This window comes from Fulmarus glacialis, unplaced genomic scaffold (genome assembly GCF_000690835.1).
Source record: "Fulmarus glacialis isolate BGI_N327 unplaced genomic scaffold, ASM69083v1 scaffold2661, whole genome shotgun sequence".
Lineage (NCBI taxonomy): Eukaryota > Metazoa > Chordata > Aves > Procellariiformes > Procellariidae > Fulmarus > Fulmarus glacialis.
In genome coordinates this window covers 1-27,817 of record NW_009193207.1, presented here as the reverse complement: position 1 = coordinate 27,817, position 27,817 = coordinate 1, and the positions used below count along the sequence as shown (strand labels likewise).

The window sequence follows — 27,817 nt, the reverse complement described above, 5'->3', positions numbered from 1 at the left end:
TTGAGGTTTCTGTAAAATGTTTTCTTTCTGGTGTCCCTCAATGTAGGCTTGAGACTGTTGAGTGTTTCTCTAGATCCACTGCTCTTCACTAAGCAGAGTTTTTCAGTCAGGAACAATCCATGTCACTCGTTATACTCAATTTCCAAGTGTAAGTGTCCCAACTTTCAAGAGTTAAGTAAACATCTCACGATTAACAAAGAGCAACTTGAATGCCTAGAGTTAATACACTTCCAAGATTTGTGTTTGTCCTCCGCCAGGACGTAGTGCAAGAATTAAGCCCCGCCAACATAAGGCACTTACCTACGTTACATGAGAGGGGGCAGGGGCGAGAACTCTTGTAACATGCAAGTCTAGTAAGAGTCTCACTGGAGAAAACATAAGATCTCGCAGACTTAGGGTGCACTGCCACTTCATTGTGTGCTGCTGTAATAAAGTCTGCTCTGTAACAGATATCAGATCCTCCCATTGGCAGCCACTTCATTAATCTTTGATTTTTGATGATCATATTTCACAGAAACAATAAGGAAAAGCAAAAGGGTTGCTCCTTGGATAGCAGCCAGCAAAAAAAAATAATAGTTTAATTGGCAGCCATTAATGTTACCTAGAGAGAATTGGGGAGAAAAAAAAACATTAATAAACAATATACAAATAACAATGTCAATCCCTTCAAGCTTGAGTAGTGAGAGTTTCTGCAAAACATGGGCAAAACCAAACCAACTCACATTTCCATCCGACAGCATAGTTTTGTTTTTAATTGCCCAGAGCAAAAGATGGAACTTCTTCAGAAGATGCACGCAGTACAAGGATTGCTTTCTTCTGTGCTTCAATGCCTTAAACCAAGTAATGTCCCTGAAGAAACTGATATGCTGTTACTGCATGACTTCTTACTTTTTTTTGCTGGAATTGAAAAATTGCTGGAAGCTCCTCCTACCTCTGTAAGAACTTTGTCCAAAGACTACACACATATAGTAGTGGGCATGCTTCATGAGAGTCAAAACAATTTTAAAAGGCTAATAGGCTCATAATCTTCCCTTCTTCCCCCTCCACCCCCTTTTTTCTGAAGTCTGGTTTCTACTGCAAAATTGCAATGCTTTGCTGACTTCAGATAAAACAGCTAAAAACGTCAATGTGTATTTTCATATAGGATTTACTTTACTCGTAATGTAAGTAATAGAGATCACTTATCAATTTTTGAGAAGACAACTCATTTCAAAAGAAAAAAAGAAAACATCCCTGTACTGGCCACTAAATGGACTTGAAAAAAATTTCTGCAAATAAAGCCCTGCACTATAAACTGTTCAGAAACAGCTCCCAATGAAATGCAGCATTCAGGATGGAAGCAAAGCTACACTCATACAGGCTAGTAACTTAAAGCCTTTACCATCCTCACTAGATGGGCTTTTAAGGAGCCTGGAGAATACAGTGAAGTGATAAGGCTTTAGTCAAGGAAAAAAAAGAAAATCTCTTATGTTTTATAGCTTAATTGAAACAGGTAAAAGTACAATTTTTTTGTACTATATATACTAAAGCAGCCCTGCTTAATGCTATACGGTCACTCTGCATCTGGAGGCCTGTACCTCCCTTCTCTGCTAAGTCAAAGATAAAATAAAAAGAATCAAAAAATGAATGCTATTAAGGAAAAAGTTTGGCAACTCTGTAGATATAAAGAAAGCAATTACTGAGATTTTGTCTCAACCTTCTTTTGGAGCAAAGTTTAGAATTCATGAAACCATACATGGTTTCTTTTTGGTTCAATTCACCTTTGACACTCCCTCAAACTTGTTTAAATCAGTGATTTGTACCAGATTAAATAATGTTAAATTAAGGAAGTTCATTGCTAAAATATTATTCCTCTATTAAGAAATGTGCACTAACTATTGCTGTACTTCCAAGAACAATATATTGTGGCTCATTTCCAACATGCCACATGAGCCACAGCCAATTGGACCATTATGATTATCAAGAAGGTTAGAGAGAGTAAAAATAGTGAAGTATACATCGATCCTAACAAGCTGTTCATGCAGCATGCCTATAAATGTTCAGATTAAATTACTTTAATTACTGAAACTTAAGATTCAATTAAATGAACTTATAATAAAATGCAATAAAATTAAACAGAGTCTTTCCTTGACATTTAAAATACAATATACATGTGAATCTCCATTTCAAGAGCAGACGTGTTTAAAGAGTTGTAATTATCCTTTATGACATGGGATATTAAACCCATGAAATCTCAGTTTTTGTCAGAGAAATAACAGTCATTTCAATGGCAGCAATCAACACTGAAGTGCCAGCAGAGAGTGAGCTTTCTCAGTAGATTTTGGAGGCAGTCAGTTACCTCAAATGATATTATGAGTTAGCATAAACAGCAGAAACTCGGTGCACGTGCTTACAGTTATTATACAGCATCTAATGAAAAATTCCGAAGTCATGCATTCATAAAGACGACTCCTTACAAGTCCTACCCTGGAAGACCTAAGTAAATTTTAGATATGAATTTGGTAACTTTCCATGTTATACCAATGAAAATTGAGTTATAAACAGTTACTGATATAAACAGTTATAACAGTAGCTACTATGGATGCTACAAATCAAAATCACCCACTGAGTGCTTCAACCTTGAGCCAGATGTATAGCTGCTGAGAAGGCTCAATTGTGTATCGAGTCCTTGGACTAAGAAAGGTAGAAATACCCAGTTCTGACAGCTGTCCAAAGAACAATCCACTGAGCTGAGTAGCTTATTCAAAACAGATGACCAATGAGTCATGAAAGGTAACATCTTCCAGTTCTAACCAACTCTGGATATATTTAGCACAACCTGAATATTTTACAGAGAGAATATTAGGCACTGTCTTCTCTTAGCCTGCTTCAGAAAACAAAGGCAAGAGGCTAAAAAAGCACCATCAAATATCACATATATTAACTTGTATGAAATTATTATCCTCCTACTGAGCCTTTATCAACTGAATTATCTCTATATAGAATTGCAGAAAAATATACTCTTCTAATTTTGAAATTGACTGGGGAAAAAAAGTCTCAATGTGATTAAATTTTCATTTGGTGAGGACACTTCCATAAAGTTAAGGCTACTTGTCATCTTTTGTAGTTTTTTAAAGAACAAGTTATAAACCAAAGATGACAACTTGTGGCATACATACTGTTCCAGACAACATTACTTTTTGGTAGCATGCAAATCAAGCTTAAATGGCAAATTCTCTCATACTAAATTTAAAGTAAGTTTAGGCTGCACTTTTAAGCCATGTATATGCAGTAGGTCTAGCATACGTTTTAGTAACTTTTCACGCTCCTTCTATTAGAACTAATTAGCCCACTGATGACGGTATGATCTACTGAAATTCCCAAGGTGCCACCTACTGGTGCCAATAATTATTTTTAACTTCAATTGGCAATACAAAGCAGACAATACATTGGACTTCTTTAGGAGTATAACTAACTAGCAGACAGAAATGCAACATTAACTCATGGTAATTTCATTGAAGTCTCTTGAAACTAGGAAGCTGAATAATCACTAAGAGAGAGATGGGTACATTTTACTCCCCATAACCACAGAAAGTAATTTCAATACTTTATACCAAATATATTCTTCTTCCACACATAATTTAAATATTTTTACTAAAATACAAAAATTTATAAGTAATTTCTAGTGATGAAATGCAATAACAGCTAGGCAGGTAATTGACAGGCTTTACAGAGGTAAAATACTACACGCGTGTTTCCCATGCTTTCATGAGGGCAATGTATCATTTTGCATAGTCACATTACTTCATACTTATGTGCAAGATGAAACTTTGTCTTTAACAAAAGAGTAGACATATTGATATTTTTTTAATAATAACTGTGCTAAGACTCAACAGTTCCACATGCTTGATGCTTAACTGCTTCTGAAGGAAGCCTTCTACTTTATAGACTATGAATACACTGAGAATAACTTACCAAAATCCGTGTGATTACTCATCCAGCCGATTTCTTTAATAGACACCAGTGCCAACAATCCAGAGCCAACAAATGATCCAATCCCCGAAAAGAAAAAAAACAGCCCCATAATAGCACTCTGCATAGATTTTGGAGCAGCTGAATATGCAAATTCTAGACCTGTAAAAGATAAAAAAAAATGCTATTGGAAGATCTAAGAAACAATAGTAGTTCATTCTAGTTTAGTGTTATAGAAGTTACAGATGTATACTACTTCTGGTATGTTAAAGACCTAAAACTAGCCTTGGATTTGAGGAGACAGGGAATTGAGGTAGTGAATCCCTATCAATTCCCAGTTCCCTCTAACTGCTTTATGAACCCTGTTAAAGGTCATCAATGTATCAACCCATTAAATGCACAACATTTGAGACACACACTTTGATCTTACTAATATTACATGTATAAAATAAAGAAATGTTCTGAAGCAGCATATTCCTGTCTAAAATTATCCTCAAAGAAGTTTATTAAACTAACTGTAACCTGGCAAGTTTCATGTTCCCCCTTTCCCTTGTTTCTATATTGCCTATCTGTTGTGCAGTATTTACAAAGCACACAGCATACCCTGCTGAGAACCAAGTACTTTGGAACTGAAGGTCACTCTTGCATTGACCATGAACATTTATTTCTCACAGATTCAGTGTCCGTATCTCTGAATGTGCAGACAGAGAAATTAATTGTAGCTGGAAAGGCCGTAATTAGTTTTAATTTAATTTTGATCTAGAATTCTCCGAGCTCATTGCTTGCTGGCCTATTCTTTTTAAGGCTTGTAGAAATGGGACTTCAACTTTAAACTATTCTTACTCAAATTTCAACCAATAAAACCAACAAAAACATACCAGTGACATAAATTTGAAAATCTGTGCTACTGAATTTTAGTACCAACAGAACAGACTGGGTTAGGCTCTGCCTTGCAAAGACTGATGCCCATGATTAACTCTCCTTTTTAGAATAATACTCCTGTCAAAAATCAAATGGGATTATTCACAAGAGACAGGCAAATACATTCTTTGCAGAGCTTTTTCTCTGACAGGTGAAATGCTTGTTTCAAAACAGTCTGCTTCATACTGAAAATTAATGCTACTTCATCTAACATTTTTCTTGGCAAAGAGAGCATTATAGACCTGAAAAAGGCACAAATCTCATGTCTTGCATAATAAAGGTATGCTTTATTTTCACCATTACTGATATTTTACTTTTGCTATTCCAGACAGAGTTTAATAGAAATACACTGGCATTTCTTTTCAAGAAGAGGCTTAACGCTTCAAGCCAGATAGGTCAATTTGCCTGTTGTGAGGGAGAAACTTTGTTCTTGTGAAAGAAACAGAACTATATGTTCTCACTGATCTAACAGCATTGTGCACTGCCACCTGAGAAATCTCTGATAGCCAACACACTGCTTCTCTTTTCCTTTGCAAAACATGTTAGAATGGGCCAACAGCAATCTGTCTGTGATTCTAGAAGGGAACTGAAACATTCTTCGTGCAACTCAGCTGTGTGGGTTCCTGTAAATTCAAACTGTAACGAAGAATCATTATAGAGATGGAGAGACATCTGCAAATGGAGAAGGGGGGATGGGGGCGAAATTATATTTATTTTGAGAATTAAAATCTCAAATTTTTTTTTCTAGGCTTTGCCACTAGTGTAACAATTCAGATTTTTCAAGGAGTATTTATCTGGCCAATCTCACTTAAAAAAAAAAAAAAAAAGTAGACTACTCTCGGGATACAGTGACTTGTTTTTTAACCTCTTGTTAAGTTATCATAGCTGCCATGAGTCTCCAGAGAATCAGTCACATTTTGGTCACCAGGCTTTTGTACATTCTGTACAAGCTAAGCTCAAGTACATCACATGAAAGGATCTGCCCCATTTCTTCTCTTGTTCATTTTACAGATACACTGGATGCAAGTGTTACTGCTAGAAAAAGATCTTAAGACTCAAAACAAAAACCAAAATGGGTGTAACACTATGCACTTTTTGCACGTTTCTGAACTTGCATAATATTTCCAGGAACCCTAATATTTAATCTGGCATAAAGAATATAAAATCTTTTCTTTGCCTTCAGAGATATTTTTGCCTGCTGGCAGCCATTGATAACAATTTCATGCTACCTCAAACAAACAGTTTTGAAATTAAACTCTCTAGTTGGTGTTGTCATGTGAGATTACAATTCCCAGTTAAATAAGGGTGCTTTAAGAGGATAGACAGAATAATACAAAAGATAAATGCAGTGTGTGTCATCTTTTTAAAGGTACCTCAAGTGTAACTAATGTGGCTTAATAAGAATATGCTTAGTTTTACAGTAAACAAAAAAAACCCCTTATGTTTCTGCTCTTATGATATTTAGTCCCTTTTTGTTCACAATAAACATTTCTAAATCACTATAGTTTTGTAACCGTTAACACTTTGCTTATTTTAAATCTGAGTTTCATAGCACAATAGATGCCTTCATCAACTTTTAGTATCAAATTGGTAAAGTATACTCTATTAGGTCTTGAGAGGCCTTCTTAAAGATACTAAGAATTCAGTTTAGGTAACAACCAGAAGGCAGGAAAAAAAGCTTTGTAAAACAAATCAAATGAAAGTGTAATACACAAAGCAATTGAGACCTGCATAGAATTTCTGGTTCAAAGAAAGAAAAGCATTTGCATTTTTCCTAGCATTGACCAACAGTTTTTGAAGTTATAAAGCTGTTGGTACAGACCCAGCAAGTGCAGAACAGCAGGGTATTCACGTAAGAATAGTGTAAGCCTTAAAGACTTTACTTCTCATGAAGAAGTCCACTAAAGCAGTTGAAAAAACCAACCCTCAGTTTGGAGAGGATGCATCAAGTCCTTGACCCTTCCACCAGCTGCAGATAGGTTTGTTATTTTTTCCTTGTGAACACCTATAAACTAGCAACAGTGACTGACAGAGAAACAAGAATGTGTAAGAGGGAAGACATTTATTTATTTTTGCAGGAACACTTGCATTTCTGATAAGTCATCTGTTTATCAGAGTTCAGATTTAACTGGCACAATCCCTAAAGTTGTAACTAAAGGTAAGTAATTCACTTCACTCTTTTGATAAAAGTGTTAAATACAGCCTTAGTTTTAATAAGTAACTCAATTAAGCAAGAGTTCCATCTTCAGATTTTTATGTGTTAGGATTTGTGACGGCTACATAACGTGATGGTCACACATAATGAAATGTACTGTAATATAGGACAGCAATGACCATGCAGATACATCCTCTAGCAAAGGATACCTATTGATTGCACTGCTAAAGCATACTTTCCATTTCAGAATCTAAAGTGTTTAGCATCTTGGGTCTTAGTGTGCTTTGAAGATAATGAACTCTCCCCACACCTTACTAGTTCTTTATTGAAGCAAATTAATTCAAGAACTTGTCTATACATCACTGGGGGGGAGGTGATGGAAACCACACGAGGAACCAGGAATGGGACCCTTATCAGATATCAGACAGTGACCTCAGACCTTCAGCCATTCGACCCTTACAGGTGCATCTACAATACTGACTGCTGCAGTACAAAAAGTGAAGAACTAGGATTTCAGCTGGTGCAATCCAGTAGGACCTTATGTCCAAATCTTGTGTCTACTGTCAAAAGAGTTTGTACTAGGTGCTGGTTTCCAGGTACATGCCGTGCACGCATAGAGCTAACTGTTGGACGACCTTGCATTCACACTGCAAAAGGGACACTCCCAACAACAACCTGGTGTCAGACATCAACCTACCATCCACCAGGAAGGAAAGACTACGCTAGTGGTGCATTTGAATGCATACCGCAAAACTACAAATACACACAAGACAAAGCCGTATCTAAAAAGAATTCCTCCAACATACTAAATAACTAAGGTAGAGTTTAATACGTGATGGATATGTCTAATTCTTCCAGTCACATGAAATCCCAGACCAGACAGCTGGGAAAAAAGCTTAGAGCAAATGAGCGGATAGAAAAAAAGAAAACCAAAACAAACCCTACATTTTCTTCTAATTGCCAAGCAATCCAACCACCTTGTTTTATTTCCTAACAACTGTGATGACAGTAGAACACACGTAACCAGAAACCCAGTGGAGTAGAAGTTCTCTGTTCCACTAACAGGGGGAGGCCATGTGACAGCTGGGGCTACCGCCAGCAAGATCTTACAGAATTAGAGAATCTCATTTTAACCCACTGTGCTTGCCCAGCATGAGGAATGAAAGTAACCTCCTACAGGGGAAACGAAACCAGGAAATTCTGTCATAAGGAATCGAAGAAAAAAAGCTATATGTAATGCCAGTTTGAATGGATGACCTTCAAAGTTCAATATTCTGAAACAGTATTTCAACACATTAATAAGTACCTATAGTTAAGCAAATACTAAATGATTTTTAAATCAAGTCACTGGAGGAGTTCCAATATATTACATCAGGTAGCTCTGCAATTCTATTTAAGTAGTATCAGAATAGCTACTTCTACAATTATGAAAGGTTTCTGTTACTGGTAACTAAGCATTGCTCCCAAGCCCTTGATATGTAAACACTGTGCTAAGAGATTCACAATAGCATTTCAATCATAGTAAACCGGTGTTAGGCATACCACAGTGACAACAGATAAATTGCCTGTGCTTTCTTCCTGCTAATGAGCACTGCATGTATATGAAACAGACCAGAAAATAAGATTTTATAGTCCTATTCACCCTCTCCTCCCACTTCACTTTCAGCTTAAAAATCAGTATGATCACACAACTGTCCACTACATCACACAGAACAGTATTAAGAAATTTAAGATCTCTTGCATTTGTTCAAGAAAGGCAAGATTTGAACAGTGTTTTCAGTTTGCCTAGTATTACACTGAAGTACTAAAACAACTACAGAAAAACTGATCTCTAAATAAAGCAGATAAAACTGTATAAAAAATAGCTACTTCATTATTAATATTCACAAAAAAACTAGTTTAGATTGAGTGTCACATAACTTTTCTTATTTCAAAGATGTAAAAACTCAAATAATACTAATTTAAACTGGTAATAAATCTTTCTAAAGATGGTTTATTTCTTCCTTTTTCCCTCAGAAAGGTGTTTGCACTTACTAATTGACTTTCTAAACTGTGAACTCAGTTTTTAAGCCAAAAAAATTACAAAGCACAAATTTTATTTGCAACACAAAGGAAGATTCAGAGGAAACAATACTGCATTAAAACTATTCTTTAAAATACAATATTGAAAGAGTATATTGTTTTCCATTAGGGCTTGCAAATATCCAGTGCTAACTGGATGACACGCAAATATTTAAATGTTGGTCTGCTTGAAATTCTATCTTGAAAACATATTCTTACATAGCCAATTTTCAAATGTGAAAGACAATTGTGTGCTTTGCCACTTAAGTTATATTGTATAGTACTGTATTTGGGAACATTAGAGCTTATTTATAATGATTTGAGAAGTAAATATTTCTTTTCTAAGAATCCATCATTTATGATAGATATGAAAGCAGATTTAAAACACACATAGACTCTTACCTGCTATACTTGCAAATATTTCACTGAATCCAATCAGCACATATTGAGGAATCTGCCACCATATTGGCAAATCTGCAGCATAGTATGTAACATTTCCAATTGTCTGATTAATTGTTTTAACCTTTACAACTTTCAGTCTGTTGCTTTCCAGAATTCCTGTATGGAGCAGGGGGGAAAAAAGATTGACCTAAGATGCAAACACTGTTTCTTCATATTAAGAATTAAATTAGGATTCAGTCTTGCATTGCAATTACAAATTATAAAATAGGAATATGTATCTCCTTATTTCCTAACATAAAGCATTTCAGACTTTTGCTATTGTTATTTCAAGACATACAGTTTTCTGCCATAGAATTAGTGATTATATTCTTATTCAGTAGCAATAATTATACAAATACTTAACCCTTTTCCAGATGGATTTGCTGAGAGCTTTCTCATACAAACTATGTTGTGTTTTTTTTAAAGACAATCTCGTTTTCACAAACTACTACTTTGCAGTGTTGAACCACTGCATCTGCCACCATTGTATTAATAAAATAGAAACCATTTTGCTTATCAAAATGCCTACACTAGTCCTGTGGAACTATGAAAACCCTCTATGAATATGATCACGACATTTATATGACACTTTTCATCCCAAGAGATCCAAAAGCTCATTAGAGCTTGATTTACAAGCAATACACTGCAAAGAAAGCACTTCATGTAGAATGAAAATTGGACATGATAGTGTAAAATATAACAATTTTTAGCTTGCTCAACACAACAGGTTAGAGTAGAAAATGAATATCAAATAATGCTGAATATCAAATAATGTTTTTGTTGAAGTTGCCCAGATGAAAGGATTTGCCTCACCATTACATAAAATGCACAGAATAGCTCAGAGTTAATAAAACTCCCTGTTTCACCCAGAAAGAATGTCTATATCCTTGGAAGTAAGGTGGATTTATTCACCATTCAGAGGAGCAAGGTTGAGTCTATGACATTACTTCCTATAATACGTGTTATAAACACATGGCCTCCCATTTAGTGCCTGTCAGTTTCAGTCTCTTTCTACTTACTGAGCCAAGATCTGACCTAATCTTGGGGCACAAAATATCCTGTTACAAAAAAAATTGTACAAGGCTTAGATATCAGACGCGATGCTTCATGCATATCATACCATGTACAAGTGATTATGTCTACTTCCTCACTTCTAGCTTTTTCTTTCCTAGAGGCAGCCAAAGGATGGCATGGACATTTAATATGATGTTGACTGAAGTTATTGACAGCACTTTTCATATAAACAAGCACAAGCAATTTCTAATACAAAATATAATATCTGTTCTCCTGTTTCTTCCCAAATCTGTGACATACAAACCTTGAGGGGGCCAACCACATCATCATCTCTCTGCTAAGCGACAGTGTTCCAAGGGAAATGACTGATGTTCGCCAAAACCACCTCATACCACGACAGTTTCTTATTAGTCCTGGTCATGGCAAGAGACCCAGGCTGGGAAGAAAGCATGAGGAAAGCTCCCTGTAGTCCCTATATATAGTCTGTAGGTGAGGCCATAACTAAACAAGTAGTTCTAGAACTCGCACACTTAAGAATAACATTGTATTTCATCATTGTAGGGAGTTAGAGCCAGAGCTCTGAAAAGGAGACTGAGGGAGCACGCATTCAAAAGTGACTTACAAAGTACTTTGAAAAGGATGGAAAGCTGCATTTGTATAATCCATGTTTATTCATTCATAGCAGTTCAGAATCTATTAAAGTATGAAATCTCGCAACAGCTCTACAGTCTAATCTTCTGAGACACAAGAGTTGTAGAGGCAAAACAGTTCAGAATTACTCAAGTTTGTTTAAATACTACCTTGAGGCCCCAAAATGTTTCTTAAAAAGAGTGTTTTCCTTACTAACATTTGTTTTTGAGGTAAAGACTGTTCTGAACGTAGTACCTCTTAGTGCCAGGCCACCACATTTTCTCTACCTTCCTCACTTCTTTTTAGGTGACCACTTACCCATCTTATTTTTAAGTATCTTTCTTTAGCTCTTCAGCCACCTTAGTACCCTCTGAACTATGAAGAGCTGATGTAATTAAAATAAAGCTGGATTTCTTGATGTTTTGGTTTTAATATAGCTGACAAACATTTTAGAGTGGAACTTAGTTAAAATGTAAACTAAGCAGTACGGTCAGCTAAGAACTCAGACATAATTTCATTCATATACATTCAACACAGAATTATTGCACCTCACAACATGTAGTGATCCTTAATGTGTTTGATACTCTTCACAACATAAGCAGATTTAGGAGGCATTTAGCCACATAGGAACATAACTACCATATACCAAACTTGGCCATAAATTTATCTTCAAAGCCAAGTACTTCAGAATCTAGAATCTATTGATTCTTTCTTAGACTTTGATAGACAAACTTCAAGCTTAATCTTACAGTTTTAGTAGTTAAAAGAATCTTAAGTTCTTGCTATAATTGTTTAAACTCTATAAATGAAGTAGATTTTCCAGTTGAATAATCTTAAATACTGCTGCTCAGAATTTACGATAAAATGCATGAAGCACAGCAGATGTTCATTAAATCTAATCAGTTGTATTCTCACACAGTTTATAAGATATCTAAAATAATCTAAACAATCTAATAGGCAGCCTAAGTCATGTCCAGAACTAATGCCAGTTAGATAAGTAAGTTAAAATGGACATATGGCACAAACAAATCATTAAGATACTTCCAAGATTGCAAGTTAAGATATTAACATCTTCATACTTTTAAGATTTTAATCAGTATCTCTCTCTAAGGCAGAAATGGTTGGAAGTAATGTTGTATTTTAAGAATATTAAAATATGGCTTCTATAAATATCATTTAATGAGAAAATAAAAACTTTATGAAACAGATAAACCAACAGAAGCTTTCCCCCCAGCTAGAAATAAACAAAGTTTCCTATGCCCCAAATTTGTCACAATTGAAGTTCTTGAATTCATGTTATGATGAAGAGATGTTAAGTTACTCCAAAAGGTTAAAACTTTCCAACCAGATTGCAGGTATAACCACCCAAAGAATTCACCTTCTCATTTTCTACTGTGGAAGAGTTAGGGGAGGATCAAACCAATAAAAGCATGTGTTAGATTTGTAGGTGAATAGAAAACAAGAAGGCATTTGAAATTTTTAAGAATTCTGCTATATGAAACCATTCCCCAACTCAGCTATCATAGCTCGATATGCTTTTTTCCCCCCAGTACTAACAAAGACAGATATTGCTGGTTTTGAATTCACTTACATGGGAGCCAGCAGGTTCTATTTAAAGACCTGACATTTAACTGTTTTACATCATCTTCTTTTGCTGGTAGCAGTGTCCTAAGTAACATGGAATAAGAGAAACATTCCTATTTTAAGTTTAAATGACTTTGCTTTAAGAACTTTACTTGCCCACATACAAAGTGACCTTGGCCTAATAAGGTAATTATCTCTCTCGTTGAGAGAAATCTTAATAGCCGTATAAAGTGTCCCTCTCTCTAAAATATAGGAGATTACAAGTGCTGAAATTAATTTATTTAATGCTATAATGCTTTATCAATATGTTCATTACAGTGATACTAGGTGAAGGCTATAGGTTCTATGAAGCATTGCTCAGAGATGTTCAGTTCCACATCAGCAGTGCTTTACTACTTTAAATCATCTCAAAAGCAGCTGATTTATGGTTCGAACAGTTGCTGTCTTTTTCCTTTCATGCTAAGGCTAAGCTATTTTACACTACAGTAATTCCCAAACATTAGGGAACATTAAGGTAGGGGAGAAAAAACCCTAAGTGGGAGGAAACTCTTGTTCAGCCATAACTTAACTTTATTATTTCAGATAAAGGGAAAGGATTTTAGATAAAATTTCACTTTTTTACTACTTGGAAGTCAGACCATATGAAGGAACATACTTATTTCTGAACTAATTTGTTTTTCAGGATAAATAAATTTTCAACTTCAAGATAAATGGTTAATAAATCAGACAACATGGACCTCCACAATACCATAAAGTTTATTTTAGGAGGACTAACAGTCTTACATCCAAATGCTGGACACTTTGTTCAGGCAACCCAAACCCTGATCATGAAGCTAAGGCATGTGTTGAGAAAGTATGGTCAGAAAACAAATAGTTCTCCTCTACCAAGCATACTAGAAAGTAACACTATATATGAAAACCTTAACTAGCAAGTTGGTTTTAAAAGGTATACTTGAAGTCTATTTCAGGCAGGAAAAATGGTCCAATTTTATCGCAAACTGTTCAAAACAGTTTAGTAAGTTTTTGGATAAAATCTCTTTCATTGTGGGAAATGCATTCATGCAGTTGCATTCTAACAATCCCATGAAAAAGACTTCTGAATAATCTTGAATTAAAGATTCACAAAGGCTTTTTAAAAATGCTGTTGCAAGTAGCTGAATAAATAGCTATGTAAGTAGATCTCAAAGTTGTTTTCTTACCTGCAGCAAATGCAGAACACATTACAAAGAACATTCCAACTGCAATCCTCTTCAGTGAGGATGGGAGCAAGCCATTCCTCTTTAAAATGGGGTCCACCAATTTATCTTTTAAGGGTATTAGGATCAGAATAAGCACTGCATCAAACATAGTCAACCAGGCTGCTGGAAACTGAAAGGACAGATGACTTATATTAGCAATTTCATACTTAAGGGTTGATTTTTACTATTCGTTAACCAAGGAAAAAATATTTTCCATGAAACACTGAGATCCAAAACAAACCACAGTGCACTGACAGACACTGGGAAAAGAAAAATAAGAGTGTGTAAAAGCTGAAGAAAATAAACACTCAGCTATTCAGGTTTTCATTTGATTTGGCAGTTCATAATTCTGTTAGCTCAGAAGCACACATGATTCCTCACCATAGTAACTCCAACAGTATTGCATATTCTCACTTTCAAGATGCATCTCCAGCTGTGCTGAGGTGGGTGTTGGTTTTTTTTTTTGAGGGGGATGAAGGGGGTATAGGAGCTTTCTGCTGGAACTGAAGAACATCAAGTGTTCAGAGCAAAAAGGTTCTTTACACAAAAGCAAATACTACTGCACATAGTTCCAAGGAAAATGAAGAATAAGAAATTACTGGGAAGATGAAGAGGGTACTCTGAGAAAACAAAATGTAGAACTTGGCAAAGATGTTTTGCAAAGGATTTTTTTTTAAGATTTCTAAGTTTCAGAGGGCTCGTATTTTAGGTCCTTACTCTGAATTAATTTTTGTTAAAACAAGTTAACTATCTAACTAAAACTATATGAATTCCTTTTGAAAGCTGAGATGGGCATTAGCATTATCGCAACATCTGAGGTTTTCTGCATACATCGTGAAATACGTTTAATGGAAAAAATCACTGTCTTTTGGGAGCTTTTCTGCCATTAAGATTTTTCAGTCATAGAACACTTGTCTGAGGAATGACTGATTGTGCCACTCAAATTTAGTAAATAAAATTGTGCAGATTATTTAAATGAATACATCCCAAGATACATTTTTAAAAGCATTCGAAGTCAATATTAATGGCACACTGGTCAGGAAGTGATTTAATGCAATTAAATAGTCCCTACTATTGTGCTTACAGTCTAGTCTGACACAATTAAACGTTTTTCCTACTTCAGTCATGAAAAGTATTTAATAGCCAGGTTCTGTAGATCTTCTATTATTAGGCTTAGAACTTTCAGAAACATGCCTCAAAACAGGAGAAACAGTTTTACTAATGTAATACAAAATTCAATTAAAATTAAATTACACTTGTCAAATGAACAAAGAGTATTGTGTAATACATGCATTCTTTCTCATTTGCAAGATTCAGTAATTGACAATAAGATTCCCGACTGTATGAATGAGACAATTTCTACCACGCTTAATAATATTCTGGTCTAAGCTAACAAACCAAGACAGTACAGGAAGATTTATAAAAAATGTTCTGGTTTGGGGATATTTTTTAAAATATCCCCAGTGTAATACTGTACTATGCATCACACTGACTCTTTCACCCAAAATACAAGCACTGCTTGATCTGTGAGTTTCAGATGCGGATTCAGTTTTTGGTACTAAACTGATTCTGTGTGTGTGGAAACTCAGGGTTAGAATAGATGAAAATTTTCTAGAGATTATCCAGGATGACCAAGGGGCCTGTGACAATCTAAAGCTACAGCCACAGTAACAGAGGAAGACAACCAGATTCCCTTAAGGCTACAAATCTCAACCACTGCAACCATCTCAATAACCCAAGCCCTCAGCCTCTAACACGTTGTGGGCATGCACCTCTCGCCCTATTTCACTGATTGGTTGTAATCACTCCAGTATGGCTGAGATGATGACGAACTGCAAAAACAAGAGTTAGCAAAACGTGAACCTTTAGTTCTTCATAATCAAAGCAGGAGTTTGCACCAAGAGCACCAAGTCTTTGACTGACATCAAAACCATATTAGGCTTTGTCAAAATCTCCAACCAGCATTAGCGTATGTATGTGGCACATTTTTAGCACTCTCTGCATGCAGACATGTTGTAACCACGGTCATTAAAAATACTATTGCTTTCTTGCTCTGCATTACAATCGTCATTGCAGTTTTCCAAAGAACGCAGGCAAATGCCTTCTGGTTCATAGTTTGCCAACCCCAAGAAGTTATGATGATGATGGTAAAACTGAATTCATCCTAACCTCTCCTTAATGTTTCCCCGGCATTTCAAGATCATGGATTTGAAAATGGAATAATAAGCTGGTTTGGCTATATGAAAATATTCAGCAGTTTGAAAGACATGCTTAATTAAATCAGTGAAAATTATCTGAATACATTCAAACCCGATGGTGTGAACTCGATATACAGGTAGGAATACCAAAATCTCTGTATTATGTGTCATGCTTCTAAATGCCCAATGTCTGTGGCCATCAGTTCCCCTTAGTCACTACCTTAACTTCCTGAAATTTTTGTACAATACTTACCTATTTTGCATTTCAACTAAAGAAAAAACTTTTCACTTGTTTTGCCCTGCTTACCGTATGAATAGAGTTGGTGTCATTTGATATTTCAGGAATTTTCAGATGGAGACTTTGCAATACATATGTTGTCTGCATCTAGCATTAGGAAAGATGAGTTGAGATTACTTGGACAAGGAGTACAGAGAGCAAGATAGTTTTACATTTTTAATAATTAACAAAGATTATACCAGAGGTAAAGTGCTAATATAGCAAAACAAAAAGAATTATTGTTAGAACACTGCAAGATTTTTTTAACCCTTACATTTATTTTTACTAAAAGCACAAAGAATCATTCATGTGACTTCAAAAGCAATTTCTGCATATTTTTCCCCCAAAACATATTTGCTATCCTAATTCATCTCACTAAGACGGAAGAGCCAGAAAGGAATTAATTAAAATGAAATCTAGACCATTCAGATTGACCTATCTGAATCAACTGCAAGATGAAACAGAGCGCAATATTTAAGATATGTTAATTTGTTCAACTGTTAGTTTTATCTATAATTTTAATGAGTTTATTTTCTTTTTTATTATTAAGATATTATTTGAAACTATTCTTAGCAGCCATTTTTCATCTCTCAACTTCATATTTACGAAAGAGCCGCCAGAAAAATGTGAAATGAGATACTCTGGCATACTGGTAAGCTAATAAAGCTTTCCACAACAATTTTATATAGCAAATAAAAAAATTCAGAAGAAGCTACCCTCACACAGTATTATTTTTGCTAACTTAATATTATTAAAATGATTCCTGAGATGTGTGACCCAGGTGTGTGAAAGACAAGTAGTTAACATCATTGAACACATGGGTATTAAAGAAGTCAAACTGTCAATACCAGAGTTCTGAAAAATCCTCTTCAATATTCACCTTCTTTAGAATCACAGCTACTGAATGCTAACTGTAAGTAAACCTTATAGAACAGTTTCCCCCAAAAAGCTTCTGTGTGTTTCCTCCATGTAACTGCTCTGGGGGGCAATTTTCAGACAGGAGTTAGGTTTATAACACAGGCTCAGAACTGCAACTTAATGCTAATGCCCTGAGACCTTTCAAATGCAACTGAGAGAAGAGGAAGTTACAGCCCTTAAATTAGAAATTATGTCTTTTAGACATGTAAAATACAAATCTAACCATTTCAAACTACTCACTTGAAAATACACTGTCCAGTAAGGTATTAAAGCCAAAAAGACAGGGATAATCTTGACGAGAGCTTTCACATCTTCTACTTTATCTTCTCTGAATGGGCCCCCACGAGACAGCTTGGCCATCTCAAACAGGCTTTGCTTGCGAGGTTGCTGAAGTACTCCCTGGCCTTCGCTTTTGAAAAGAATTTGAAACATTTAGTTAAACAACAACAAAAACTGACATAACTGGCAATCTTGTGACACTTCATTATAAAAAGCTCATGCACTTTCAAAATACGTTACTCTTCTAAGTTACAGCAAAACAACTAGGCCAGAATGGATCATCAGCAGGTGAAAGCACAAGCTGAAAACTTCCATTATAAAGGTTTCCTTATTTCCCATCCTACCCCCACCACGCATAAATAACTGGCACTGCAATATGCAGAACTTAAGAAACAGTATCACAAAATACAGGTTATTCTAATTCATTGAATTGTTTTGCAATCTGAATACATGAAAGCCCGTTGCAGAGGAGGCACTTGACATCTCTTAACATCAGTGACTAAATTCAGCCACCGGTATTCCATGGGCATCTCTTAAGTGTGGAGTAACTATTTGGAAAGCAAAAAGCCAGTACACATTTTGGCTGCCCATCAAGCCACTTACTTAAAACATTAAATGCAGATGATAGTGTTTTTCAAATCAGAAGGCATCCCATAAACATATCTAAGCAGAGAAGAAAGTTAAATAATGCTTAAAAGCAACATACTTCGGTTACATTACACTTTCAAAAACTCTGAACTGGCAAGACAGAGGATTCAGTTGAAAACAGCAGACTTGATCTCGCAGCATGGAGATCCAGTGATCTCAAAATGTGCCTCTCTTTCATTCCAGAACTCCCAGAAAATATCTCCAGGACTCCGATTTTCCAGTTCCAGTTCTCAAAGCAAAACTGCGTATTCTAGTGTATTCTCTAGCGTGACTTACTGCCAGCTAGTTTCAACTAACTAGTTCCAACTCTTAGGCTGATACCCTGAATTCAGACTAAACAAAGGAGCTCATTACAAACCTATTAGTTGAACGTTCCACATGTCTTTTTCTTGAGCAACAAGAATATGCGAGAATTTTAAACATGTCTGTGAAGGCACTACCATCCGGCGGTTTTGTGATGAAGAAACTCTGACCACATAAGAAAACCATGAATGAAATCCCAATGCAAACTGTGGGGATACTATATCCAATAACAAAGCTCACATTCTGCTGAATGTATGCAATGCCTCCCAAAGAAAGAATAGCTCCCAAATTAATGCTCCAATAAAACCAATTAAAAAATCTTCTTGTGGCTTCTGGACCCCGATCTTTGACCTGGAAAAGATTAAAAGCAAGTAATTCAATTTCTGAAGAAAATTAAGCCTGTTTATTAGAATTCAATCAAGTTCAATGCACTGAAGAGTTCAGGTTTAATTTATAGTCATACTGAAATGATTAAAGTGTTTGGGCTTAGCATGGTATTTGATGAAATGACACCTTACTGAGCTACCCCATTATATCAGTGACTTTCTAGAAGTTCAGCATAGGGATAAAAAAGCCATACAATAACTACATAGCTTCCCTATAAAGGCTGTTATTATTTCTACTGCGCTGTCTCTCGTTTGGTCATTTCTCTAGACAAAGCTCTCTCAGATTAACGTCCCATAGTCCACAGAAGTTGAAACAACTATTTTTTTAGTTAAAAAAAGTTAAGCTACCTAAAAATTCATGTATTAGTAGCATTGCAGCAATTGCTTCTTCCAACTGTATACACATAACAGTTTACCATATTCCATTTTCTAAGCCTCAAATGACTACTTGGTAATTAAAGCACAAATTTAAATTTTAACACAGTCCTAATGCCTGTCATCAGAACATAAATTGAAGACTTGCCATTCTGACCTTTAAAAAAAAAAAAAATTAAATTTGGGTTGCCTGAGGTGTTACAAGGCCCCAGTAAACATTTATCCCTCCATTAAGTCAGCACTGTTCATAGTGCTATTTTTCTGCTTGAAGCTCTCGATGCCTCTCCAGTGAAAGTAAAGACATCTTTGGTTTATAGAATTTTCCTGTACAGTTTTCACCATTACTCTTTATTCTGTATTGCCTACCATAAGTCACCCTATCTTTTGTAATTAAGTCACAGGAACCCAGCATCACTTGTAAGATGTGATGTAAGAGAAATTATGCAAGTTAAAATTTGAAATACATTAAAAAGATCAACTAGTCTGTAGAAGAATTCATAATACCATATTTGTCACTGTTTTATGACTGAAAGGCCATTAGCAGGGACTAGCAAGTCAGTGCCATGCACCGGTCTTTGAGTGAGTTGGTTTTGATTTCTAATTGCAAGTTTCCCTTCCTCATTTGCCCAATCTTCAAAAGATCTGTGTTTAGTTTGCAATATGAAAAGCAAGCTGTCTTGAAATAAGGACCTTTAGGTGGGGGTTGGTCTCTTCTCCCAAGTAACAAGCGATAGGACGAGAGGAAATGGCCTCAAGTTGCGCCAAGGGAGGTTTAGACTGGACATCAGGAAAAACTTCTTTACTGAAAGAGTGGTCAGGCCTTGGAACAGGCTGCCCAGGAAAGTGGTGGAGTCACCATCCCTGGAAGTATTTAAAAGACATGTAGATGAGGTGCTTAGGGACATGGTTTAGTGGGCATGGTGGTGTTGGGTTAACGGTTGGACTTGATGATCTTAGAGGTCTTTTCCAACCTTTATGATTCTATGATTCTATGATTCTATAAGTTTTTACCATTTTCAGTTCTGATTTACAGCTTCAAGATTCTCAGTGGTGCACAAACCCATCTGTATCATTTAACCAAGCCCAACAAAAGAAATATTAAGGCATCTATTCCTATGCATAGTTAATAGCACTGTTAGGCAGCCAGGTAGGTCTGTTAGCATGTCAAATACAATCTTAGAGCCTAAATCCAAGAAATTCTCCCTTTCCAGTTTCAACTTGGTACTCATTTCCTAATTTTAACAGTAATCACCTGCAGTAGTGTATCAAGCTAGGAATTCCTTCTAAACCCCAAATGGCAGCAGGATATTAGCAAACAATTACATCGTAAACACAGTGCTCCAACTTATGTAAAGAGTTAGCAATCTATTTTATGAAGTTTCCATTTCTTCATCAAAAAGTCTCAGTTCTCTTATAATTTCTGCAAGGAAGATGACTTCCCATCCTCTCTCTTACAAATGACCTTGCTCACATCTATGCAAAGAAAAGCTGGGAGATGAAAGCAAACTTTGACATGGGTAAGAACAGGGCAAGCACAGCACGATGCTTCTATCAAGAATTATCCCAGCCTCTAACCATTAGCTCCTGAGAAACTTTCTGAACCAAGGATGGCTTCTACCTACTTAATAAATGCAGCAGAGCTCCTCTCCATGAACTTGTCCAGCCTGCCTCTGAACCCAGGTCAGCTTTTAGAATCCATAATATCCTGTGGCAAAGAGTTCCTCAGCTAATTATACAGTGGGAAGAACCACCTCCATTTGAACCTGCCTTGTGCTAGCCTCACGCGTTTTCCCTAGTTCCAGGAAACAACACAAGACAGCTGAGCTTTATCCCATGCCTGGTCCATTTCTGCCTCTCTGCCCCTGACCATTATTTCCACAAACCACTGTCACACCTTCCTTCTAGCTGCCTTTTCAGAGATAGGAAGTTGTAGACTGTTCCATGATTCCCTGCATGGAAACTACTGACCATGTCTGTGGCCCTTCCCTGAAACTTCCTTCTCCAGCTCCACTATCCTTTTTGAAACAGAGTGACCAAAAAGGAATGCAATGCTCAAGGGACAGACACAGACTTAAAATGAAAATAATCCATTTTCTGCTTCCTTATCAAAACATATATACACACTAAAAATCACATCACAGCCACGTCTGAAATGCCACTATGGCATTTTATTGACAAACATCAATAACTTAATAAAAGTCACACTGAACTAGCTGGTGGAATACCTTGTCAAAGTGGAAGAACTATGAAGATGTCATACCAAAACCAGAAAACACGGTAAAGTTAAAAGGCAATCCTTGTAGTTCCTTTCCAACATCACATCGGCTGCCCAAAATATTAGCTATATTACATTTACAGCGGACTACTCAAAGTTTCCCCCTGCTGGCTATTACTTGAGCTGTGTGACAGCACAAAATAGATTGGTTTATTCTCTTCAAAACTAGATGCTACATTTTAATAAGGGACCAAGAAGAAGAAAACCATCTTAGAATTTTATTATTTTATTTTTACCAAGAACAAGTATTTTTCACAAAACTGCAGGAATTCTCCTTTTCTCCCTTATGCTTGCATTATTTTCAATCACCCAAGCAGAAAGAAAAATCTATCACTCCCTCTGCTCAATTTCATCTGTGCTCAAGCATAGCAGCACTCTCCTCGTGGTACCAGCATCACCAGCTTCATTATATTCTTAACATCCTACCAGCAACTGCAGCAGGAAAATGATGCACATAAATGGCAGAAGTATGGTGTGGGTCCTGGATCGAATCTGTCCTGTCGGATAAGGGTTCAACATCCCTGCTCGGAAAGTCAAAGTAGGTATGTTTAAAAGATTTTGTCCCCATCACAACAAAACAGCTTAAAAACAGTAGTAGTGCCTAAAAGGTATGAAAAATGTCACCTTCTGAGATTTAACATGTTTTAGTCAAACTCCTTACAACAGGAGAATGCAAACAATATCAGCAAAATGCCACGGCTAGAGTGCAAGGCTTCCTATCACTGAACAAAACCACTGTAGTAAAACTGTTTCAAAGGTGCCCTGACTCAGACAAACATTAACAAGTATCTAATACACACAATTTATTTGCTCTAGGTAACACGTTGTTTTGCAAATGAGCTCAGATTCAGACATTTTCCACAGAATTTACTAGTGTTGGACAGCTGTCACTTATTTAGATCAACTCCCATTGCATAATATCCAGTCCTGAGTCTCCAGTTCACTGTTCTGCATTCTTCAAACTTTCACACCTTTTTTCCCTACTAAATGGGATAGCACATCATTCTCCAAGAACACTAAGGAACAATCCAGTAGTGCTTCTACTTCAATAAAAATACAGAATGACCTATTGTATCATACAAGAAGCATTCCGATTTCCCTAAATTTTCCTCTTTTAAACTATAGGGCAAATTTTAATTAAAACAAAACAAAACTAAACAAAAAACCCACATCAGAAAACCCCACCAACAAAGAAATGAAGGAAATGAGCAACTAAGTATTCTGGCCACAGCTGCTTTGTCGGTCATTGGCCACATGTCAATGCTGCCTGCATTCAGGTGGGCCTCTAAAGAGGAAATAAAATAATCTTGCTACTTTCAAGATATCTAACATAATTTTTGCAATAGAAAATCTAACCTAACACTTGATTTTTCTACAGTCCAAAAGGTGTTTTTCTTGATATATCTAATAACTATCGTTTACATATAGTTAATCCAAACGCAGAAAAAAAAGCATAGTGACATTCTGAGTTTTGTAACTGGGACCTATATTGCACTGGATTTCAAAATAGTAAAAGAATAGTTCTCCAAATCAATACTTCTAATACAAAACACTTATATCAGAATGATTATGGTCAGATGAGATGTAATTACGACCACAGTTTTCATGATAAAGAATCCTGAGTGCCTGGAACACTATATTATGGGAATTGTGTAATCATTAGGTTATTTACAGCCACTTTCAGCAGAGGACACATCAGCTGTGTAACTCTGCACTGCAATACTCTAAACTCATTTAGGATATAAGGTTAACATATTACAATCAGAACAAAATTTTAAATGCAACTAAAAGAAAGAGAGAAAGAGTAACTAGATCTTTAGTTACAACACCTGATGAAAAGTCATTACAAATATCTGACCGACTGCAACTTCCACAGCACAGCTGTCCCTAAAGTTAATACTTAGACCTCATTCTGACCTAGAAGAAAGATGATCACTTGCTGAATTATCCCTCCCCTGGATTTTTCAACACCAGTATCTTCCTTAGGAGATGATCCAAGTACTAACCAAAGCAGTTCGTACAGCTTGAAACCAAAAATATTACACAGCTCAAATATTAAGATTCTATTATATCCTCCTGATTTTTATGTAAAGAGCCAGGAATCTATACAAGCATCATTGCTTCTCCATAGTTCCTCTGTTTAGGTGCTTTGCTTTGTCACAAAGTAGTTTCCTAGCTCTCTACAGCTAGGTCAGTTTCAAAGAAATGGTTATCCACAGGCACTAGCTGCAGCTAGTGCCTATCTGGTGCCTACCATTCCACTGTGACATCTGATTCCTGACATCATCTGCTAAAGATCTCAGGTATTTCCTAAACACCAACATTTCAGAATTCCAGTAGGTCATAATCTTCCCTCTCTCCCTCTTCACATCATGACAGATCCAAAGCTATGACCTCCTATTTGACTCACATAAAAGGAAGATTATTTAAAAGTTACTGACATGAGCAGTTTTCATTTGTTCCTGCAATCGACTGACAGTCACAAGTGACAAATGTAAAAAAAAAACCCAAACTTATCCCAGCCAACTATGTGAGCAGTCACACAACAGAGCAAGGATGAAAATGTAGAAGCTTGCCCTTGTCCTTCACCTACAAAAGGAAGAGCAATGACAATAGTTTTCCGCAGTCAAATTTACACTTGCAGAATTCTCACCTTCTAATCCATCACTACAGACACCAGTTATTCTTTGAGAGCATCTGGAGAGAGCTCCGTAACAGAGCTATACAGTACTACTCAGTTGCTACATAATTTCAAATTTTTATACTAAAATTTGGCCAGTTCACATTTAAAGTCTGCTTCCTCTCACTAGTGTCATATCTATTCTGTTTCTGTCGGAAACAGAAACAAATTAGTACTGCCCATGTGAATGCCACAACTTGAGTTTTCAAACTGTTATCTGCAGAGTCTTAGATGTCCACAGTCTCCTGAGAAGTTCAACAACAACAACAATAACAAAGTAACTTGCAGTTAGTGACCTTCAATTCTTTACACATGGTCCCCCATCCTTCCCCAGAAGCTGGAAAATCTAAGTTCTACAAATAAATAAATAAAGGTCAAAAATCACTCTAAAGCCATCTTTACACCAGCAATTTCCAGTAGCGTCCTGCCTCTGGTGATGCCACTGTAACAACAATGGTTTTCTTTAGCTAGAAGATTTTTGGCAGGTTATGGACCGATAGATTTGACTATGATGGCAATTCAGAAAGAAGATATACTGTGGGTTAAAACTAGCATCAGTGATTACCATAACCCCAAAACAGATCCATCTATAATCAGAACAGTGATTATAGCCGATACAAGATCAGTAGTCTACTACTAATATTGGCTTCAACGCTGAAGCTAAACCAGCTTTCACAATAATGAGGGATAGTCACATTGTTTCCTAACTACAGAAAGTCACAAACTGCTACATAGAACAGGAAGTGACTGCAAAACATTCGCACTTAAAAGGGGAACTGGAAAGTGCCAGGTTATACACATCACATGATTAAAACCACTATTCTGAGAACCATCAGTTCAGATTTAGACCTGTATGATGGATCAGTCTGCAACTTCTAGAAAAATGGCTCTTATTTATAAACACAGTTAAGTAAAGCTAGTCTGCTGGTCCGTACCTAGTTTGCAGTAACTCTTTTTTTGCTAAGCTGACTGGCAAAAGTTACTCTATACTAAGTCTACTTAGTCACTTGTAACAGCACTTCTAAAAGCATCCATTTAACAGATATTAAGAAACTACATCTTTTTAACCTCAGAGGAGAATAAGTATTGGAATTTAGTTTCCAATGTTCCACAAAGTGATTCTTTTCTTCTAAATAAAAAAATCCTCATTATATATGGGTTCTCTACCCAAATTATAGATTATCCGTTAAAACTGAAAAATGTACATGGTAATTTTTAAGAGATCTGCAATGAAATGTAATTAACAATATCTGAAAGGTAGTTCATGTCAGCTAAAGTACACGACATACAATTCATATTTTCCTTTGTTTTGGAAAGAGGAAAATCTTATCAGCATACGCCCAGCCAAAACATATTTGCATTGTATTCTGGCCTCCCAAGAATGTGACTCTGGGAGACAGACTTTATTCTCAGCAATATATATCCATCTCCCCAGCAGTTTGCTACATTCCTATGCAGGGAGAAGGCACCCAAGAGGGCCCAAAACTGCACAACAGGTAAGTGGTATGCTGTAATATATTTAACAGTAGATAAGCCAGAAAAACAGAGAAGGGAGAAAATTCAGTCCCCAGCAGAGCTCTGCTGATTATTATGAACCAGAAAGGAGTACTTCTTTTGCTTCACCCTACATAAATCACTGTGAATTATCTGCAAACCTAGCCAAAAACTGCTTTCCGTGAAATCCTGGGGGGGAAAGCCTTTAAAAAAATCCAGCTACACAGCTACACTTCCATTGGCAATGGTTCTTCTCTTGCTCTGTTCCTGCCATTATTTATGTCTTATATTTAACGTTCATAAAGTGTTCTGGGGATAAGCAGTCAGTTTTGAAAAACACCTTACAAGATAAAGTCATATTAAAGCTATTTCACTTGATGGGCTCATGCTGGCTTAAACAGAACCAATACACTGGGGACACACAATCCTAGGCTATAATAATGTTTTACATTTATATACTGCCTTTCACCCAGAACTGCAGAATTTATAATATATGAAATGCCAAAGAATGACAAATGTAAACTGCACAGCAGAGAACAGAGGTATGTTTGGCAAAGATATTGTGGTAGATCCTACCTCTTGCAAAGAATTTCATGGCATTTCTGATACCTGCACTAACCATAACTCAATGGGCCAGTAAACAGACATGCAGTTGGATTGGAGGTATTTTCCTTGCTTTGCCATCAAGAACGGTTTGGTTAGAAAAGCTGCTCAGTATCTAAGCATCTGAAATTCTCAATTTGTAAAGCAGAAATTATACTCCAATTCAACATCCACAGTCAGCACACTACCTTTGTGTAAGATTGTAAAAAAATACATGCAACAGCGCATTCCAGTTCATACTGAACTATGAGCTGTCTCTCGAATATTTTCTGTAAAGCCACTTGGTTCTGCAGTGATGATCCAATGAATGATATCACTGAAGTGGATCCGAGTAAGGTCGTTTGACAGGACATGTCATTATGAGAACAGCCAGGTAATATGTTTACCATGTTGAGAGCACCTTCCCACCGTCATCTGGTGCAACATTAGCCTGCACAAAAATATCACTCAAGGGCACAATGCAGTACACAGAGAATACGTAAAGCATAAAAAACTGTTTGTTCTCTAGCCTTCGTTTATCACAGGATGATAAAGGCCTCTGACCACTGCCCTAGAAGGCCCATGCTATCTTTGTCAAAGCTAAAATGTATTATCAGGTATTTCACCTGATGAGCTCTGAGGTCAAATTAACTGGGTACAAACTCCACAATGGAGGATAATTATCAATCCACTTAGTGGCCATTAAGTATTCAACCCAACTCCTCATCATGGTGATGCCTTAGCCAAACCAGGTACCACACCTATGGCAGGGCTACCAGGAGACAAAGGGTCATAAGAGATCAGACACCACAGAGACACCAAAATTGTATCAAGCAGGGTACAACTTAACAGCTTGCATTACACAGGGAACAAAGCTGGATGATCTAATTCCCTCTGAGACTTAACACCTACAGAGATGTGAATCAGTAGGTGCACTGCCCATCCCACCAAAGCAAGCCCCTCTGTATGACTGACAGCCATCCCCTGGTTCAGATCGGCACCCAACAATTCAGCAGCTGCCAAATAATACCTGACCTGGTCCGCCCCAAAAGGGGTGATGTTGGCCTTGACCGACCCGACGCCCAGCCCCACGAGAACCAGTCCGACGAAGGTGGCGGTGGCACAGTAGCGGGTGGCTCCCACCTGGGAGCAAGGCGCCATGGTGGCATTGGCTGCCGGAGAGGAGCAGTTCTCTACGGGGAACAAGGGGATGTCCCCACAGAGGCCCTGGCGGGTGTGCGGTGCGGCGATGACGGGGAAGGCCAGCATGCCCAGCAGGTAGAGCGCCATGCTGAGCAGGATGGTGCCAAACTTGCCCAGGAGGGCGTCAGCCAACCAGCCACCGAAAGGCGACACCAGGTAGGTGATGCCCATGAAGAGCAGCAGGGCCTGGCTGGCCTGGGCACC

The 27,817-nt window shown here is 36.9% G+C and overlaps 1 protein-coding gene across 1 annotated transcript; it reads right to left on the bottom strand.

Annotated features, from left to right (window-relative positions):
• Positions 1–133: 133 nt before the first annotated feature.
• On the bottom strand, positions 134–27,814 carry SLC15A4 (solute carrier family 15 (oligopeptide transporter), member 4; the record flags this gene model as incomplete). The annotated part of the gene is made up of 8 exons (XM_009587348.1): positions 134–601; positions 3,955–4,113; positions 9,491–9,646; positions 13,957–14,125; positions 16,501–16,578; positions 17,629–17,797; positions 18,674–18,969; positions 27,446–27,814. Coding segments are annotated over 8 exons (1,545 nt in total), but the record flags the coding sequence as incomplete, so codon positions are not given.
• Between the last annotated feature and the right edge of the window lie 3 nt (positions 27,815–27,817).